General features: G+C 41.7%; 1 protein-coding gene across 2 annotated transcripts in view; it reads left to right on the forward strand.

Moving 5' to 3' along the window:
* The first annotated feature begins 1,134 nt into the window (after positions 1–1,134).
* EXOC4 (exocyst complex component 4) overlaps positions 1,135–19,952 on the forward strand; it is a 701,469-nt gene continuing 682,651 nt past the window's right edge. For both annotated transcript variants that reach the window (XM_066362739.1, XM_066362740.1), the window contains exon 1: positions 1,135–1,268. In XM_066362739.1, the coding sequence (XP_066218836.1) occupies positions 1,183–1,268 (86 nt within the window). In that variant the 5' untranslated portion in view covers positions 1,135–1,182. The remainder of the gene's footprint in view (positions 1,269–19,952) is intronic.

Below are 19,952 nucleotides of genomic sequence, written 5' to 3' on the forward strand. Positions count from 1 at the left end.
GCCAACCGGCCAGGACCTCTAGTCATTTCTTAAATTCTTGATCTATACTGCTACTAAGCAGATCACCTCTTTCCCTCCTTCTCAATATATTTTTTTAAATTATTTATTTATTCATTTTTAGAGAGGAGAAAGAGAGAGAGAGAGGAGAGAGAGAGACAGTGAGAGAGAAGGGGGAGGAGCTGGAAACATCAACTCCCATATGTGCCTTGACCAGGCAAGCCCAGGGTTTTGAACCGGCGACCTCAGCATTTCCAGGTCGATGCTTTATCCACTGCGCCACCAAAGGTCAGGCTCCTTCTCAATATTTATTTTTTCTTCTGTTTCTCAATGTGTTCACTTTCCATACATACCCTAATTTTTGTTTTTTTTGTTCATTTCATCTTCTGAATGAATAAGTCATTGAATGAAATGCAGGAAGTATGAAAACATACCAGTAAAAATATTAATAAAGCACACATGTACATTATTACTATCCATATTTGATTAAGCTTGGGAAGAAAAGGAATTTGCAACCCGGTGAGTTTGGGTTTTCCTTTTTTTTTTTTTTTTAGTCTCTTCTTTATCAACATTCATTCCCATGTTCCTGCGTGTATTTTGTTTTAGGATTATTTGGGAATATGGGGGCATTGAAAAATTATTGAATTCAAATAAAACGAAAGTAAAACATTTCGTTTTAGAAGATATTAAAGAAAAGAATTTCTGTCTCTATTCCTTTTCGCATTTTACTGGATTTTTAAAAAACCACTGTTTTAAGTAACATTTTGCACATAGGCATCAAGCATAGACCTCGCCCCATTTAAATACTCCCCCCACACACACACACGTGGCATCATCAGATAAATTTAACTTAGAAACTGATATAATTCTAAAAAGAAGGAAACAAAAAAGCCCAAGATCATAAAAAAATATAAGACACTGATTAGGAGACGTCACCAAACAGCAGCTAGTTTGGTTACCTTTGCGCCCAGGCGCCGCGGAAGGAAAACTACAATTCCCAGAATTCTTAGGGTCCGCGTCGGGCTTCACAACGTGCTGCCTGTGTCCCGCCCCCTCACTCCGGCGATTGGAGTATCCAGTTCTGCACATTTCTCTTCTCCCATTGGTGGACTCTGAGAGGTCAATCACGGAGTTCACGCTACCTTCAATCCAGTCTAGCGCACGGGTTCCCCGCCCGTTACCAAGATGGCGGCTGAGGCAGCTGGTGGGAAGTACAGAAGCACAGTCAGCAAAAGCAAAGACCCCTCGGGGCTGCTCATCTCTGTGATCAGGTGAGGGAGGCAGGAGGCAGGGTCAGGGCACAGGGGGCAGCGGGCAATGGCTCGACCTCCGCTTTGGCAAGGAGAAGTGTTAGCTGGGTCCCACCCCGCCCACCCTTCCCGTCCCTCCGTTCCTCCCCCCAGCCCAGCCCAGCCCAGGGCTCCCACAGACTCCCCTTTTCTATGGGGCTGGGCTAGGGGGAGGAGCCTCGCCTCGGCCTCTGCCGTAGGGCCAGCGCTTCCTATTCGGGGGCTCGGCCCTAATCGCACGCTGTTGGGGGCTTGGCAGGGAAAGGCCGGCGTGCTGCTGGCCCTCTGCAGCGCTCCCCGAGGCAAGCGCTATTTCCGGGACTCGGGGCGCCGGGCCCTGCAGTCCGAGACGCTTGTCACGTGTGGCAATTGTGCTGTCACACTTTGGAGACCTCCGACCACCTGTGAATGGCCACGCCCCACGTGCAAGAGCCTGTAGTGATCGATCTGGCGAAGGGGCAGTGCGTTTGAAGGCACATGTTTTTAGATTTTTATTGTCTATTCCTTAAAAAAAAAAAAAAAAAGAAAAATCAAGCTACCCTCCATACATATTCTTTCCCCTAATGTATGGTGGGCGTGGCGGGTCTATTATGAGCTTTTTTTCTTAAGTGAAATAAATTGTGGATGGAGGACCCTTTCATACACCATTATGGAGGATAGAGGCAGTGACTGAAAGCAACCTGAATAAAAAATACGACACGTTTTTACGTTGTTGGCAGTTGAATTTCAACTCGGGTATTTTCCATAAAATAAAACGTGAATGCCCCCTTCCCTCCTCCCCCGACCCCCAGACTTACACCAAACTTTTGGTTGAGTTCACGGAGGGCTCTTGGCGTGTCCTGGTCTTTTAAAAACCTAGGCCCAACAGTAGCTGGTAGTTAATAAGCTCTCTAATGAATGAACAGATCCAACTTACAAAACATCCTGTCTGTTATTCCCGGCTGATAAAGACCCATCTCATGGGTTATTTAGGGGCCTCAAGTTTAAGATGATATTAAACCAATAGTACAGAAATTTTAAAAGGATTAGGATGATATTTCTCTGTATGGGAATATTTAATACACTTGGTAGGCCATGCAGAAGAAATGCTCTTCTATTGTGAACACCTGTTTCTTGCTGTGACAGCACACTGGTAGGATAGCTGTTTCACGATATTAGAATATCTGTAGCTTCCCGTCCTAATCCCCATTAATACACGATTTATTTGGATTTCTTTTTGAACTCGTTTGTTTTTTCCTGCCTGGCAATGAACATTCATTTAAAACAGTACATATTTATTGCCTGTTTGTAGTATGGTGCCTGACACTTATATGTGCTTTGGAAATATTTATTGAATGAATAAGCGAATGCCACAAGTTTTGGGAAGAGTAATCTGACATAATGTTCCAGTAGAAAATGCTTGTGATATGATGCTATAGTAGACAATACTTATAACATGTTATAGTATACTGTGTTTGAGGGATACGATAGGTAAGTAAAACCTGACATAAGACTAGAAGAGACAGATGGCATAGGATGGGAATCCAGGAGGAGTTATTACTTCCAGTGGGAGTGGAGTGGGGAATAAGGGACATGAGCAGCTATATACAAATGTACCCTCTCACTGGCATTCTTATGATTCTGTAGGCTTGCCCCATTTCTTTTATGCTATTTGTCAGTTTTCCTAAATGCAGTTAAATTTACCCTAAACGTCCTATAATTAAAAACGTAAAACACAAACTAACAAACTAAAGCTTTTTTACTGATACTGACTCAAACACACATTGCTTTTGGTTGCCTTTGTGTTCTCCAGGGGAAGTTTCCCAGTGCTGGGTGGTGTGGAGCGTGGTTTTGCGGTTATCCATCCGTCTCTATACATTGTCGCCATGATTTAACTTATAACTTAACATTTTTTACTCTGACTTCTGTTATGTATCATTGTTTTCAGTTTTCTTCCATATCTTTGACCACCTTAGACCATCTGAATGACACTTTTGTTCTATCTGTTACCAGCATGGTATAAATGGAGTGTCCACACCTAGCATTCTGGGCAAATTCAATAAGGCTTGGGGTTCATGTTTACACCTGACCTTTTTAAGACTGATATTGTTGGTTTTGGAATGTTGATGGTTAGCTATCAGCGTTTCTTTGAGTCACAAGGCAATTTGAGGGTTGGAGTGAGGGTGTTGCTAACTCTCTCTCTTCTTATTCATTCCTCCCTCGTGTGCTTTTGAACATACCTGGTGGTTTTAATTTCAAAAACGGTAGCAGTGAACCAGAGGAGGATGGTAGTATTGCTTTGGTGTTTGGCTTGGGGGACAATTCCGGTAGAGAGAGTAGGGAACAGAATGGGGAATCTAGTTGCTAAAACAGTCGATCTTAAAATTTCTCATCACAAGAAATAATTTGTAATAAGAAATAATGCTAAGTAAACTTACTGTGGTAATCATTTTGCAACATACATTGTCACGTTGTTTACCTTAAATGAATATAATGTTACATATCATTTATATCTCAGTAAAACTGGGGAAAAAGAAGAATAGTTATGTTTATTTCTTGTTACTAAATCCTTCTGTCCCCTGTAGTTGCTGCTTTGTCTCTCTGTTCAATTTGTATTCTCTGTGTTAGCCTTGCAACATTGTACTCATGATTCTCAATTCCTGGTATAAAACTTTGATTACTTCCTCTTATCCTTAACCTCCTTTCAAATTCTCAAAGACAGGAGCTTTTCTGGTTGCTTTGGCAACAAGCCTCAAAAGGGAAAACCCATTTTAGACTCATGTTTATACAATCTGAGCCACATCTTCGGGATCTGTGGAAACAGTTCTCTCGTGTTTCCTTGGACCTACCATTTTGTCCCAGTAAATTACTAGTTAGTGAAAGAGTCCACTGTCTTTTGAAAAGTTTGCTTAGTTAGGCTTTATCTTTTTATGTCACTGTTTTTCTTTTTTGAATAGTGAATGTTAAAAATTCTCCCACACTTCTGCTGTTCAGATATGCAAAAAATGTCATTTCTACACTACATTGTGTCTTAATGTAACTTTTTATGTATTTTTTTAATGCTGTTCCTGTTAGTTAGAAGAGCATTTATTGTTGCGGGCGTCTTTTCACACTGGATAGAGTACAGGTGAATAGGGTTTGACCTAGGGACAGAATAGGAGTGTTGGGAAGACAGCTATGTTAGGTTCGCTCGCTTGCACTTTGCTTGATTAGTGTGTGAGCACGTGGCAGCAACACGTGTGGATGTCTACTAAGGCTACAGGTTCTTGCCCTCAGGGCAGATGGTGGATCTCTGATTGTGGATTGGCTGCCCCCCACTGTGAAGGGCCATGTTGCTGTTCATTCACTTGCTGTCACGAGAAGTGATTTTCCTCTGCCTGTTAGCTCAGCCACCATCACGAGACTATTAAACAGGGACAGCCCAATGCTTTCTGGCTCAGCAGTTTCTCTACCATCTTCCCAAATCCAATGTGAACCTGCCTGGCCTTGGCCACCGGCGTTACAAGGGTGTAAGTGTAGACATGAAGTATCCAAATCTCATCATTACTTCTAACCATGGCACCAAATAGTTAAGTAATGACTCTACTTGGCTAGTGTGGTAGTCCATTAAAGTAATTTAAAGATGAAGCATAGTGTAATTGGTATGAAAGTATTACATTTGGCAGATGAGTATTTTTGGAAGTACCTTGAGGCTCATAAAAGAAATTCTTAGCCATTTAAAAAGTACTAAAAAAATATTTCTGGACAGTCAGATGTTTCAAAGGGTGTATTGTAGAAGAGGTCCTCAGGGTGTGAGGTGGGAATTTGATGAGACAGTATTTGGGCTTGAGTCTGTTGGGGCCCTCTGCTAACTGCATTTTTTGTGGTTTCCGGTTTTCAGTCTTGCCACTGGCCCCTTAAAGTGGAGCAAATTGGGTGGACAGGGTCTTGATAACTTGCTGATATACAGTTTGGACAGTTTTATGCCTGTGCACACACACAGCATTTTCCTACTTTGCTATTGCTCCCCGCCTCCTGCCCTCCCAGCTTTGTGTTTGGTGTGAAGTTGGAGCAGGTCTGCCTTTCTAAACAGGAAATAAAGCAAGATGACATTTGGGAGATGCTGTTTTCTTTTTGTGAGTTCTTGTCAGATTCTTTAATTGGGAAATGTGTCTACCGCTTACTGTTTAGGTGATTTGGTTTCCAATTAAACGTTGACTCCCTTTTCTTTATAAATTGGTCTTTAATAGCTGGTTTAATTGGGAAGACAGACTTGAGGAGGCCCTCACTGAAACCATGGAGCAGAGCTTTGTAGACAAACTGGTTACAAATGTCGGGGGGAGGGGGGGTTGAAGGCAGTTGAAGGCTCACGTCAGGTCTCCACCAAAAATGGGATTTGGAAAATTTTGAAAATCCTTTGTTGTGAACACCTGTTCCATTCCTCAGAGAGTATTTTGGTCAGCCCCATATTTAATTCAAAGAAAGCTTTGTTGAAGGGGTCCAGGCTTTGATGAGAGCTTTGAACAAACAGCTCTGATATCCAGGACAGCGTTTGTGGCAGGAAAGGGCCGTGGGCACTGTCCAGAGCAGTCCTGGAAGTTGTGACAGCTAGTTAGTGTCTCCGGTGTCCCCTTCTCTCAGTATCTGAGCCTGTCATAACGGCTTTGTGCCTTGGCGGGGTCTTGTCACTAGTGATGCAATTTGAGAATTACTACTGGACTACCTGGAGACTTAAACACATTTTAACTCTCTGGAAGTCCTGGGACATCTGACAGCATATGTGGATGCCAGGGAGAAAAATAATTTTTTTTTTCTGGCTATATAGCAGAATAACATCTTGGGAACCCATGTCATAGTTTCTAACCTCATGTGTAACATTGGAATTTCTCAAAGGCTTTGAGGCATATGTTTTTTTTTGTTTTTTTTTTTTTCATTTTTCTGAAGCTGGAAACGGGGAGAGACAGTCAGACAGACTCCCGCATGCGCCCGACCGGGATCCACCCGGCACGCCCACCATGGGGCGACGCTCTGCCCACCAGGGGGCGGTGCTCTGCCCATCCTGGGCGTCGCCATATTGCGACCAGAGCCACTCTAGCGCCTGGGGCAGAGGCCACAGAGCCATCCCCAGCGCCCGGGCCATCTTTGCTCCAATGGAGCCTTGGCTGCGGGAGGGGAAGAGAGAGACAGAGAGGAAAGTGCGGCGGAGGGGTGGAGAAGCAAATGGGCGCTTCTCCTGTGTGCCCTGGCCGGGAATCGAACCCGGGTCCTCCGCACGCTAGGCCGACGCTCTACCGCTGAGCCAACCGGCCAGGGCGAGGCATATGGTTTTAATGTTAGGAGATCGGTTAGGTTTTTGCAAGCCATTACTTGTAGGTAGGTGTGGTCACAATCTTTGGTGGGAGGTGCGGTATAGTTAGGAGAAACTTACGGGATTGTGTAATATAGTTAGTAGTAACTTGCTGTATTATCCATGTAAAGTAGCCCTGGACCAGTTACTCAAAACCACCATGTCTTAGCTTCTTATTTGTAAAATAGGGTAATGACACAATCAGCTGTGGTTTTGGGGAAAGTTAAATAAAGTACATAGAAGTACCCAGCACAGTTTGGCCTAGGAGAGGCACACGAATGTTCTCGTTTTTAGGACCTGCCGCTTCTCTGGTTAGAAACTTGATTTTAATGTTTGCCAGAGAGCAATCAGGTTGTGTGAATTTCTCTCCAGAACTGTCCTTGCCTGGTTGGCTGCAGTGTTTGATTGCAGTTATAACAAAGTTAACATTTTTAGCCTAACAAAACTTTTCATGTTACTATGTAGTCTTTGTTGTTATATAAATACATTTTAAGTGGGAGAATGAAAAGTATAGAAAATTACAGAGAAGAAAATATAAATTACATTCTCTTTTTCACCCAGAATTAAGAACTGTTAATGACTTTGCTTCCAATCTTTTAAGACAATTACTGTATTGTTACAAAAATCAGGTGCACTCATTAAAGGAATTCAAACAGTGGAAATGCAGAAATATGTGAAGATAGAAATAAAAAAAAATTTCAAACTTTATCTTCCATAAGTTTCCTTTGTTGGAATTAGGTGAACCTAGTTCCAGACCTATCTCTCTCGTGTGTGTGTGCCCTCTCTCTTTATGAGTGTGTATGAAATGTTGGATAGAAATAATTTTTTAATAAACACAGATCTTACTCTATAATACCAACTTTGTCTCCCCTTTTCAGTTGTACATATATATGGTAAAATGTACACATATTAAATATATGGCTTGATGAATTTTTACCTGTATAACCAACCACCCACATCAAAATAGAGATCACTTCTGGCATCCCTGCCAGGTTTTTCCAGTTCTATGTTAGGATTCCAACTTGTGCACCTTTGTATCTATTAGGTATTTCTTTATTTTTGTAAGTGTAGTTCTTTTCTGTTTTGCCGATTTAAGGACTGTGATAGAGTATTGTTCATTGTTAGCCCGAGGTCTCATCGAGTTGGTAAGTGGGTTTTCTTTGGGTGGGTAATAATCTGACTCTTTGTCGGTGGTTGTTTTGTTTTGCTTGCATTTGGATGCTGTCCGTACTTGCATTTTCCAGTTCACAGGGATGAGCTCCGTTCCCAGTGGTCCGCTCTGTTGCCTTTTACATTTTTAACTGCTTTCAAGCCATGAAATGGGTTACGACCTTGGTTATTTTAGTAGCCACTCCTTTATTTGTAGGGAATTTCACCTTGACAAACATGGAAACTCGCCATTTACCAGGTTGTAAGGGAAAATTTTGACTTGGTAAGAAATTTTTTTTTTTTTTTTAAATAAATTTTTATTAATGGTAATGGGATGACATTAATAAATCAGGGTACATATATTCAAAGTAAACATGTCTAGGTTACCTTGTCATTAAATTATGTTGCATACCCCTCGCCCAAAGTCAGATTGTCCTTCGCCACCCTCTATCTAGTTCTCTGTGCCCCTCCCCCTCCCCCTAACTCTCCCCCTGTCCTCCCTCCCCCCACCCCTGGTAACCACCACACACTTGTCCATGTCTCTTAGTCTCATTTTTATGTTCCACCAATGTATGGAATCATGTAGTTCTTGTTTTTTTCTGATTTACTTATTTCACTCCTTATAATGTTATCAAGATCCCACCATTTTGCTGTAAATGATCTGATGTCATCATTTCTTATGGCTGAGTAGTATTCCATAGTGTATATGTGCCACATCTTCTTTATCCAGTCTTCTATTGAAGGGCTTTTTGGTTGTTTCCATGTCTTGGCCACTGTGAACAGTGCTGCAATGAACATGGGGCTACATGTGTCTTCACGTATCAATGTTTCTGAGGTTTTGGGGTATATACCCAGTAGAGGGATTGCTGGGTCATAAGGTAGTTCTATTTGCATTTTTTTGAGGAACCACCATACTTTCCTCCATAATGGTTGTACTACTTTACAGTCCCACCAACAGTGAATGAGGGTTCCTTTTTCTCCACAGCCTCTCCAACATTTGCTATTACCCGTCTTGTTGATAATAGCTAATCTAACAGGGGTGAGGTGGTATCTCATTGTAGTTTTGATTTGCATTTCCCTAATAACTAATGAAACTGAGCATCTTTTCATATATCTGTTGGCCATTTGTATCTCTTCCTGGGAGAAGTGTCTATTCATGTCTTCTTCCCATTTTTTTATTGGATTGTTTGTTTGTTTGTTGTTGAGTTTTATGAGTTCTTTGTAAATTTTGGAAATTAGGCCCTTATCTGAGCTGTTGTTTGAAAATATCATTTCCCATTTAGTTGGCTGTCTGTTTATTTTGATATCAGTTTCTCTTGCTGAGCAAAAACTTTTTATTCTGATGTAGTCCCATTCATTTATCTTTGCCTTCACTTCTCTTGCCATTGGAGTCAAGTTCATAAAATGTTCTTCTATGTACTTTATTGTTTCAGGTCTTATATTTAGGTCTTTGATCCATTTTGAATTAATTTTAGTACACGGGGACAGGCTGTAGTCGAGTTTCATTCTTTTGCATGTGGCTTTCCAGTTTTCCCAACACCATTTGTTGAAGAGGCTTTCTTTTCTCCATTGTGTGTTGTTGGCCCCTTTATCAAAGATTATTTGACCATATATATGTGGTTTTATTTCTGGGCTTTCTATTCTGTTCCATTGGTCTGAGTGTCTATTTTTCTGCCAATACCATGCTGTTTTGATTATCGTGGCCCTATAGTATAGTTTAAAGTCAGGTATTGTAATGCCCCCAGCTTCATTCTTTTTCCTTAGGATTGTTTTGGCTATTCGGGGTTTTTATAGTTCCATATAAATCTGATGATTTTTTGTTCCTTTTTTAAAAAAATCTCATAGGGATTTTGATAGGAATTGCATTAAATTTGTATATTGCTTTGGGTAATATGGCCATTTTGATTATATTTATTCTTCCTATCCAAGAACAAGGAATATTTTTCCATCTCATTGTATCTTTTTCGATTTCCCTTAACAATGCTTTGTAATTTTCATTGTATAGGTCCTTTATGTTCTTTGTTATGTTTATTCCTAGGTATTTTATTTTTTTTGTTGCAATCGTGAAGGGGATTATTTTTTTGAGTTCGTTTTCTAATATTTCATTGTTGGCATAGAGAAAGGCTATGGACTTCTGTATGTTAATTTTGTATCCTGCGACCTTACTGTATTGGTTTATTGTTTCTAATAATCTTTTTGTGGAGTCCTTCGGGTTTTCAATGTATAGGATCATATCATCAGCAAAAAGTGATACCTTTACTTCTTCTTTTCCGATATGGATGTCTTTTATTTCTTTGTCTTGTCTGATTGCTCTGGCCAGAACTTCTAGCACCACGTTAAATAAGAGTGGAGAGAGTGGACAACCCTGTCTTGTTCCTGATTTAAGGTAGAAAGTCCTCAGTTTTATGCCGTTTAAAATGATGTTGGCTGATGGTTTATCATATATGGCCTTTATCATGTTGAGATATTTTCCTTCTATACCCATTTTGTTGAGAGTCTTAAACATAAAATTGTGTTGTATTTTATCAAAAGCCTTTTCTGCATCTATTGATAAGATCGTGTGGTTTTTGTTCTTTGTTTTGTTGATATGGTGTATTACGTTAACCGTTTTGTGTATGTTGAACCATCCTTGAGATTCTGGGATGAATCCCACTTGATCATGATGTATTATTTTTTTAATATGTTGTTGTATTCGGTTTGCCAGTATTTTGTTTAGAATTTTAGCATCTGTATTCATTAGAGATATTGGTCTATAGTTTTCTTTCTTTGTGCCATCCTTGCCAGGTTTTGGTATGAGGGTTATGTTTGCCTCATAAAATGTGTTTGGAAGTATTGCTTCTTCTTCAATTTTTTGGAAGACTTTGAGTAGAATAGGAACCAAGTCTTCTTTGAATGTTTGATAGAATTCACTAGTATAACCGTCTGGGCCTGGACTTTTATTTTTGGGGAGGTTTTTAATAGTTTTTTCTATTTCCTCCCTGCTGATTGGTCTGTTTAGGCTTTCTGCTTCTTCATGACTCAGTCTAGGAAGGTTGTATTGTTCTAGGAATTTATCCATTTCTTCTAGATTGTTGTATTTGGTGGCATATAATTTTTCATAGTATTCTACAATAATTCTTTGTATATCTATGATGTCTGTGGTGATCTCTCCTCTTTCATTTTGGATTTTATTTATTTGAGTCCTGTGCTTTTTTTCCTTGGTGAGTCTTGCCAAGGGTTTGTCAATTTTGTTGATCTTTTCAAAGAACCAGCTCCTTGTTTTATTGATTTTTTCTATAGTTTTTCTGTTCTCTATTTCATTTATTTCTGCTCTGATTTTTATTATCTCCTTTCTTCGGCTGGTTTTGGGTTGTCTTTGTTCTTCTTTTTCTAGTTCCTTAAGGTGTGAAGTTAAGTGGTTTACTTCGGCTCTCTCTTGTTTGTTCATATAGGCCTGAAGTGATATGAACTTTCCTCTTATTACTGCTTTTGCTGCATCCCAGAGATTCTGATATGTCGTATTTTCATTTTCATTTGTCTGTATGTATCTTTTGATCTCTGCGCTTATTTCTTCTTTGACCCATTCATTTTTTAGAAGTATGTTGTTTAGTTTCCACATTTTTGTGGGTTTTTCCCCCTCTTTTTTGCAGTTGAATTCTAGTTTCAAGGCTTTATGATCAGAAAATATGCTTGGTACAATTTCAATTTTTCTAAATTTGCTGATATTGTCTTTGTGGCCCAACATATGGTCAATTCTTGAGAATGTTCCATGTACACTAGAGAAAAATGTATACTCTGTCGCTTTGGGATGAAGTGTCCTGTAGATGTCTATCATATCCAGGTGTTCTAGTATTTCGTTTAAGGCCACTATATCTTTATTGATTCTCTGTTTGGATGACCGATCTAGAGCCGTCAGCGGAGTATTGAGGTCTCCAAGTATGATTGTATTTTTGTTAGTTTTTGTTTTAAGGTCAATAAGTAGCTGTCTTATATATTTTGGTGCTCCTTGGTTTGGTGCATATATATTAAGGATTGTTATGTCTTCTTGATTCAGTGTCCCCTTAATCATTATGAAGTGACCATTTTTGTCTCTGAGTCCTTTTTCTGTCTTGTAGTCAGCATTATCAGATATGAGTATTGCTACACCTGCTTTTTTTTGGGTGTTGTTTGCTTGGAGTATTGTTTTCCAGCCTTTCACTTTGAATTTGTTTTTATCCTTGTTGCTTAGATGTGTTTCTTGTAGGCAGCATATAGTTGGAGTTTCTTTTTTAATCCATTCTGCTACTCTGTGTCTTTTTATTGGTAAGTTTAATCCATTTACATTTAGTGTAATTATTGACACTTGTGGGTTCCCTACTGCCATTTTATAAATTGCTTTCTGTTAGTTTTGTATCTAGTTTGATTCTTCTCTTTTGTTTTTCTATCATTTGTTTCTGTTTGTTTGTGTTCCATACTTCTTTCCTCTGTTGCTACCTTTTTTAAGTCATGTGTTTTTGTGGTGGTTTTTTCTAGGGTGGTTACCATTAAGTAATGAAAAGGGTACCTACCATATTCATTGTAGTACCCTATCTTATAAGTATTTCTGCACTTCATCGTCCTTTGCTACTGTTAATCTCCATTCTCTCCCCCCTTTTTTTTTCCTTTGTTGTCACAGTTTAAGTTTGGTTTTATTGTGTTCTTGGTGGAGCTGTTACTTGTGGTGTTGTTTTCTTTTGTTCTTTGAATCTGGTTGGAAAACCCCCTTTAGTATTTCCTGGAGTGGGGGCTTTCTCGTGATAAATTCTCTCATCTTTTCTGTATTTGTGAATGTTTTTATATCTCCTTCATACTTGAAGGATAGCTTTGATGGGTATAGTATTCTTGGCTGAAAGTTCCTCTCTTTCAGGGCTTTAAATATTGGGGTCCACTCTCTTCTAGCTTGTAGAGTTTCTGCTGAGAAATCTGATGATAATCTAATAGGCCTTCCTTTATATGTTGTACTCTTCTTTTCCCTGGCTGCCTTGAGAATTTTTTCTTTGTCATTGGTTTGTGTCATCTTTATTATGATGTGCCTTGGAGTGGGTTTGTTGGGGTTAAGAAAACTCGGTGTTCTGTTTGCTTCTTGAATTTGAGGCTTTAGTTCTTTCCACAGGCTTGGGAAGTTCTCGTCTATTATTTGTTTGAGTATATTCTCCATTCCATTTTCTTTCTCTTCTCCCTCTGATACACCTATTATTCTTATGTTATTCTTTCTGATGGAGTCAGATAATTCCTGTAGGGCTTTCTCGTTTTTTATTATTTTTGAGTCTCTTTCTTCATCTCTCTGTTGTGCCTCAAGTTGTTTGTCTTCTATTTCACTAATCCTATCTTCAATCTGGGTTGTTCTGCTAGCTAAGCTTGTTACCTCGTTTTTCAGCTCGTGAATTGAGTTTTTCATTTCTGTTTGATTTGTTTTTATAGTTTCAATTTCCTTGGTAATATATTCTTTGTGTTCATTGAGTTGTTTTCTGATCTCCCTATATTGCCTTTCTGTGTTTTCTTGTATATCTCTGAGTATTTTTAAGATTTCTATTTTAAATTCTCTGTCATTTAGCTCCAAGGCTTCCAATATGTTAAGTCTTTTCTCCATAGATTTTTCCACATCTATTTGTGTTACCTCTCTTTCTTTTGTATCCATAATATTCGATTTCCTCTTTCTTATTGGCATCTGAGGGTGGTCTTGTTGATAGCACTAATTAGAATTAATAAAGAGTAAAAAGTAAAAAAAAAAAAAAAACAAAAAAAAAAACAAAGGGTAAAACACCCCACAAAAAAAAGCAGTAATAATTTATTATTTCCCCCTTTTTTTTTCTTTCTTCTCCTTCCCTCCTCTCCCCTCCTCAGGGAAATATCGTGCCTATAATGGAGGGCCTGGTTTGCGGTGAAGAGTTCAAGGGGGCAAAAAAAAAAAAAAAGGGGAGTAGGGACCTACTAAATGCAAAAAAAAAAAAAAAAAAAAAAAAAAGGAAGAAAATCTTAGACAAGCATAAGTTGATCTGCCTGCGGGTGATGGTCAACTAAGAGATATAATTAGAGGGATACGAGGGAACCAGAAAAAAGGACAAAAAAAGGAATAATAAAGAAGAAAAAAATAAAAATAATAAGTAAAAATATGTTGTATTAAGTGGAGCAATGACCAAATACAATGGAGACCTTGGGTTGGGAGGACCCAAAATGCCACAAAAATAAACTAACAAGAAAAAAACAAAAACAAAAGCGAAAAAGAAAAATAAAGCCAAAAAAAACCTTGAGTCCCAAATTAACTAATTTGTTCGTGATTGAGGATTAAATGGGAGGAAAGTAAAACGAGAAAAGAAAAAACGAATGGAAAGGAAAAAATAAGAAAAAGAGAAAAACGAAGGAAGAAATAAAAAGGAAGAGAAAAAAACAAAATAAAGCAAAAAAAAAAAAAAAAAAAAAAAAAAAAAGAGGAGAGAGTGAGAGTTAAGTGTCCTGGAGTATAACCCCAAAGGAGGGTGAGGATGAAGAAGAGAAATAAAATGTAACACTTATGGGTAGTGTAGTTCAAGAAAAGGGAAGCATAAGATGGGCAGAGAATAGAAGGACCGAGGTGGAGGAAATAAAGGCAATAAGATAGAAGAAACAAACAACAACAACAACAACAAAAAATTAGTGGAACAAGTTGTAAAGTCTGTGGATTTTTCTTGATTTTGAGATGTTAACTTCTTCCTTTTTCTTTTCTCTCCCTCTTCCTGGTCGGTGACTCTGTACCCCAGGCACTGCCCCTGTGTCACATTTAGGTAGGGATTTGCAGTTGATGGGATTCTATGGCAATGTCATATAATTGGCTTTAGTCTTGCTGGTAGTCAAGGCTTGTTGGCGTTTGCAGGGTCCAACAATGAGAGAGTTTGCTTTAGTGGATTCTCTCTCCTAGTCCCCCCTTCCTGAATTAGCAGCCTGGTGATCCAGCTATAAGGCTGCCACTGCTTCTGCCTGGGGAGTAAGAGGCTCAAAGAGCTGGGAAATCCCCACTCTATCCCCACTCAGTGCAAGGCTTTGGGAAGGGCTCTGACAGTCAGGGCCTTCAGTGTAATCAGGCGGGGGTGGGAGTCAATTGTTGTCAAGGTGATTGTTCAGCGCCTAGCATTCCGTTGGACCTCTCAACCCAGGCTTTCCACACTTTGTAGCCTGTTTTGGCTGGTAAGAAGAGGCACTAGTCTCTGCTTGCGACTAGTGTGGTATAGATCTTATTATCTGCCAAGTCCTTCTTGTTAGCGTTTATCCCTGAATATGGAGGCTCTATCAATCAGAAGTTGCCCCCGCCCCTTTAGCGAGAGGCACTAAAAAATATCACGCCTCTTGTCTTGGGTCGGTGAACTGAGAGAGATCTTATCAATTAGAACCGAGGGTGCGCAGATTTCACGGGTTAAGTTAATTTTAATAATTGGGTCGCAGCTGTGCTCCCGAAGGTATTTCAGGCTGCCTGCGCGCGCCCCTCCCCCAACGCTTGATTGTTAGCTTGAGTGGCTGGGTGAGGTGCCCCACCCGCGGAGAGACTCTCCCAAGTAGGGAATACTGCTCTGGGGCCTCTCCCGCTCCCCGTGCGCGGGCCGCTGGGAACGTTAGCGGTGCTCGGTCTGCAATGCTCGGTCTGCAACCAGACCGGGCGCGCGCCAGCGGCTGCTCGCCGCTCCGGAATGTGGGCGGTGCTCGCTCTGCAACCGACCCGGGCGCTGCTCGCTGCGGCGGCTGGCGGCGGCGGCTGGCGGCGGCTGCTGCTCGCGGCTCCCGAGTGCGGGATGACTTACCACAGGCGCACTTCCTCGCGGCTTGAATGAACGTCCCTGCGGTAGCTTCCTCCACACCCTCGTCTCTCCGATTCGAGTGATAACAGTCCTTTTGCTTTCAGTTTGTGTGGAACTCCGTAATGCTCCGAAGATAGATTTTCCTGTTTCTAGTTGATAAATTTGTTGTGATTTTGGGGAGATCTGTCGGACGCGCTGCTCACGGCGCCTTTTCTGTGACGTCACTCCGGTAAGAAATTTTTAAAATGCTTAGTGTAAGGTATTTTTCCCCGCCGAGAAGGAAGGAACGGGGCTCGGAGCCACCAAGTGTGAAATAACAAAAGGCTTTATTGAGTACAGAGCGTGCATCCCACCCGGCGAGGTTCCCCGGCCCCGAGGAAAGATGCAGGCCAGGGAAGTTGCAAGGATTAAACTGCGTGGGAGATATTTAAAGGGGTCCCTCTAGGGAAGTCAAGCTAATATGACGTGGTGAAATCTCACAGGCTGGCAGACGGTCGCTTTTTTCCAAAGGGTTCCTGTGAAGCCTCTTTTGGCGCGCTTGGTTGTGGGCGGTCCTAGCCAAAGTTCGCGGGTCTGAGTTCCCCACGTGACCATCCCCCATTATCCACCGACCTTACATTCTGACCTTTTGTGTTAAATAGAAAAAGGGGTGCTATTTATTCGTCTGGCTACTTCCTGCTGAATAGGGGCATCGTGGGGAGGGGGAGATTGGAAGGTGGTGGCTTTGAGGGGCGTCAGGGGGAACATCTGTGTGGCTGTGATTGGAGAAACTTCACGGATGCGGTCCTGTAAGGATTTTAAAAAAAAGAGGAGTAATAGGGGGATTTGTAGGGTCCAGCCTTTTGATGAGCTGGAGATGGATGGAGTCCAGTGGTTCCGACTGCCAGTGGTCCCACTTGTTGCAGCATACCCTGGGTTATCCGAGTCCAGGCTGTGTCCTAGGAATTCGAGCGATGCGCCCACCTGGCTGGATTGGCCTCCCATTCGGGTGGCTTGTCCTCCACGTAGAGGTGCCGAGGAAAAGCCTGTTGCCCAAAGGGGCAATTGCTCTGCCAGTGACTGGGCTGCTTGCAATCAGGTCAGGGTTCAGTGGGCAGCCGCCGGCACTTAAAGCAAGCTGCCGGTGGCTCTGCTGGTCTCAGGGTTGCCACAAGAGCTGGGGTTTGAAGCGTTACTTTCTGCTGTGTGCGGGCCTGGCAAACAGCCTTGGCCTGTTTCTACTAATTGGGACCATTAAAAACTTTAAATGCCATGTTCACAGGTTCTGGATAGGGGTTTGGGGGATTAGGAATAAGAGGAGGAGGGCTCGTGGGGAGCCCGGCACCCAGATCCTACAGGAAACGCTGGAGCCAAAGGCAGGACAGGGCCAGAACTTCCTGCAAGAAAATTGAGGTTGGACGTCCTGAAACTGGTGTAAGAGCCAGTGCCAGGCTGAGAATGGCCTGACAGAAGAGGGGTTTAAGAACACAGTGGAGAAGGGAGGGCCCCTGGCCAGCAGGGGAGGAAAAAGAGATGGTAGTGGTGAATAAGAAACAGGTTTTTGTGAAGGGAGGGGAGGGGGCTCTCAGAGGGAAGATACCCAAGCACAAAAGAGGTCCACAGAGGGACCAGAGAAAAGTCCTGAGAGAGGGGCGTCCCTGGAGCTCAGACAGGAGGGAGAGAGAGTTGGGAGTCTGCAGAGAAGGAAGGATCAGGAGTGGAGGTTTTAGGTGAGGTTTCTCTGGCCAGAAAAAGGCCTGCGCGGTGGAACAGGCGGCACAGAGATTAAGGACAGGTGCGCGAATATTTAGAAGCCGTGAATGTAAGAGATCTCCAATCAGTTCCCAGCTTTTTTGGCGATAGTTAAATTGGTGAGGGTGTTAACACCGAAAGTCCCTTCAAGAGGCTAATTCAGTGGGTTCTGTGGCCTGGCCACAGCAGAGAAGAAGAACAGTTTCTTCTTCTTTAAGGAGGGATGATTCCTGTGCCCCCACAGCCGCCCTCAGTCCTCGGAGTGGTCAGATTTGAGTATTAGCATCCTAAATCTCAAGGTCTGGCCACGGACGTAAAAGGTAAAGTGTATATGCTCCAGACGTCTCTGCGGGCACACACGCACTCGGACGGACGGAAAAGACTTCCCTGACGTAGCTATGGTTTCGGACAGGGAGTCTCGGAGGAAAGAACTGAGAGGAAGGCGGAGGCATGGGACTTACCGCACCGTGCACCAAAGTGGGTGGAAGGTCGGAGATCCTCGTTCTTTCTCCTGGTTCTTTCTCGGAGGGGATGAGGAAGAGGAGCGGTCCTTGCGGACTTCTACTCCTCCCGGGTTTCGGCACCAAAATGTAAGGTATTTTTTCCCGCCGAGAAGGAAGGAACGGGGCTCGGAGCCACCAAGTGTGAAATAACAAAAGGCTTTATTGAGTACAGAGCGTGCATCCCACCTGGCGAGGTTTCCTGGCCCCGAGGAAAGATGCAGGCCAGGGAAGTCACAAGGATTAAACTGCATGGGAGATATTTAAAGGGGTCCCTCTAGGGAAGTCGAGCTAATATGACATGGTGAAATCTCACTGGCTGGCAGATGGTTGCTTTTTTCCAAAGGGTTCCTGTGACGCCTCTTTTGGCGCGCTTGGTTGTGGGCGGTCCTAGCCAAAGTTCGCGGGTCTGAGTTCCCCATGTGACCATCCCCCATTATCCATCGACCTTACACTTACGAGAAACTTTTCTGACTTTTATTTATTCTTTTAAGCTTTTTTTTTTAAAAACTGTTGTAAAAAAATAAAGGGGCACATAATTCAAAAGGTGATTTTCTATTTAAAACTTTGTGCCTATCACTGTGTTACGGAAGGCATTGTTTTATACTCAAAATATAATTTGAGAGCTTGTTGGAAATACAGGCCCTTTGTGGCCACCTGACCCACCTGGTGGAGTCTGCATTGATTACCAGGTGATTCAAATGCACTTCAAAGAAACATTAGCATTTTAACTTCTTTTTAAAAAGCTGAGATACTAGCTAGCATCATGCCTTAAAAAAAAAACACATTAAGCAATACATACTGAAATATATACCAATACAAATGATATGTCTAGGATTTGCTTCAAAATAATTGAGGAAGAAGGTTAGGGTCAGTGAAAGATGAAACAAGATTGGAATGTGTTTAGGTGTTGAAACTGGGTTTATGCCACAAGTGCCTTAATTTTTGTATGTGTGAAAAATTCTCCTGTGTTGTGTGTGTGTACTTATCTCTGGGTATATGCTGGGGAGAAGGAAGGAGGTGGTGATGACTAGCACCTTGCACACGACCATATTAAAGACTCCTGGAAGTCTGTGGCTCAGAAACCTTCAATGTCTGTAACCCAGAACTTCCAAGGACACCTGTTAGCACATAGCACCTGCTGATATCTGTCAAAACATCATTTTGTAGGAACCCACCAGGAACTCCACTTTCGGAAACAGTGTCCACCCTTAGCATGACCGGATGCTATAACAAAACATTCCGCCAGAGGTGAAAAATATCACTGTGGACAAAGCTTAAGGAGGCTGTGGGACTTAAAATGGAAGAAGGAAGAAGGAAGAGAGAAGAGGGCTAGTTTGGTTCAGTAAGGGTTGGAGTAGATTTTAACCTGATTTTGTCAACCCTGGACTGCGTTGTGTGCGTTAGTGGGGGTGAGTTTACTTAATTTTAGATAATGGCCTGCTCTGGTGGCTACAAGATTTACAGCTTTTGGTCCCCAGAAGTGCTTTGTATAACCAAGATAATTGAAATATTGAAAAACTGCATGTATTTGGGCTAGTAATTGGCCCTAAGTGCTGTCTGAAGCAAGAAACCAGTGAATTTTCAATTGGCTTTCAAGCAGAAATTGCTTACTGTCACTCGGTATTAAGTGAATCTCTGTACTGAATTAAGGGATGTTGTTCTTACGCATCAGAAAACTTTTTCAGAGGGACTTGTTTGTCACTGCGAATCGCTATCAACCGGGATGGGATTATCTTGTATGTTGTGGGTTCTAATAAGGCGTAATTAAGAAACAAGCAATTGCAGTGTATAATTGACTATAATAAAATCAATTTAAAAGTGTAAATGTAGATTAGGTTATGTTTTGAGTGAAGCCACATGATCATATAGTTATTCACATCTCAAACATTTTTGAATGAGCGATTTTTTTCAACGCAGACTCAGAATGATGATGAGAGTTTATTTTTATAATTCATTGAAAGCATTAATAGACTACTCATCACACACAGAGAGCTTTGCCTAGTATTAAAAGGTCTTTGAAGACTTCTGCTTCAACTTGTTTATGTCCTTGGCAACTGATTTCCTCCTTGTCAGTTTCTACTTTCACTCAATTTAGAATGCCTTTAGTTCCCCTGCTGACAAAGAAGGTGTATGTTGCCCGCAGGCATTTCTTAGGTTGGCTGTTTTGCATTTTAAAGGAGAAGAAAATCGGACACTCACATTTTGAAGTAAGGGC

The sequence above is a fragment of the Saccopteryx leptura genome, chromosome 2 (genome assembly GCF_036850995.1).
Source record: "Saccopteryx leptura isolate mSacLep1 chromosome 2, mSacLep1_pri_phased_curated, whole genome shotgun sequence".
Lineage (NCBI taxonomy): Eukaryota > Metazoa > Chordata > Mammalia > Chiroptera > Emballonuridae > Saccopteryx > Saccopteryx leptura.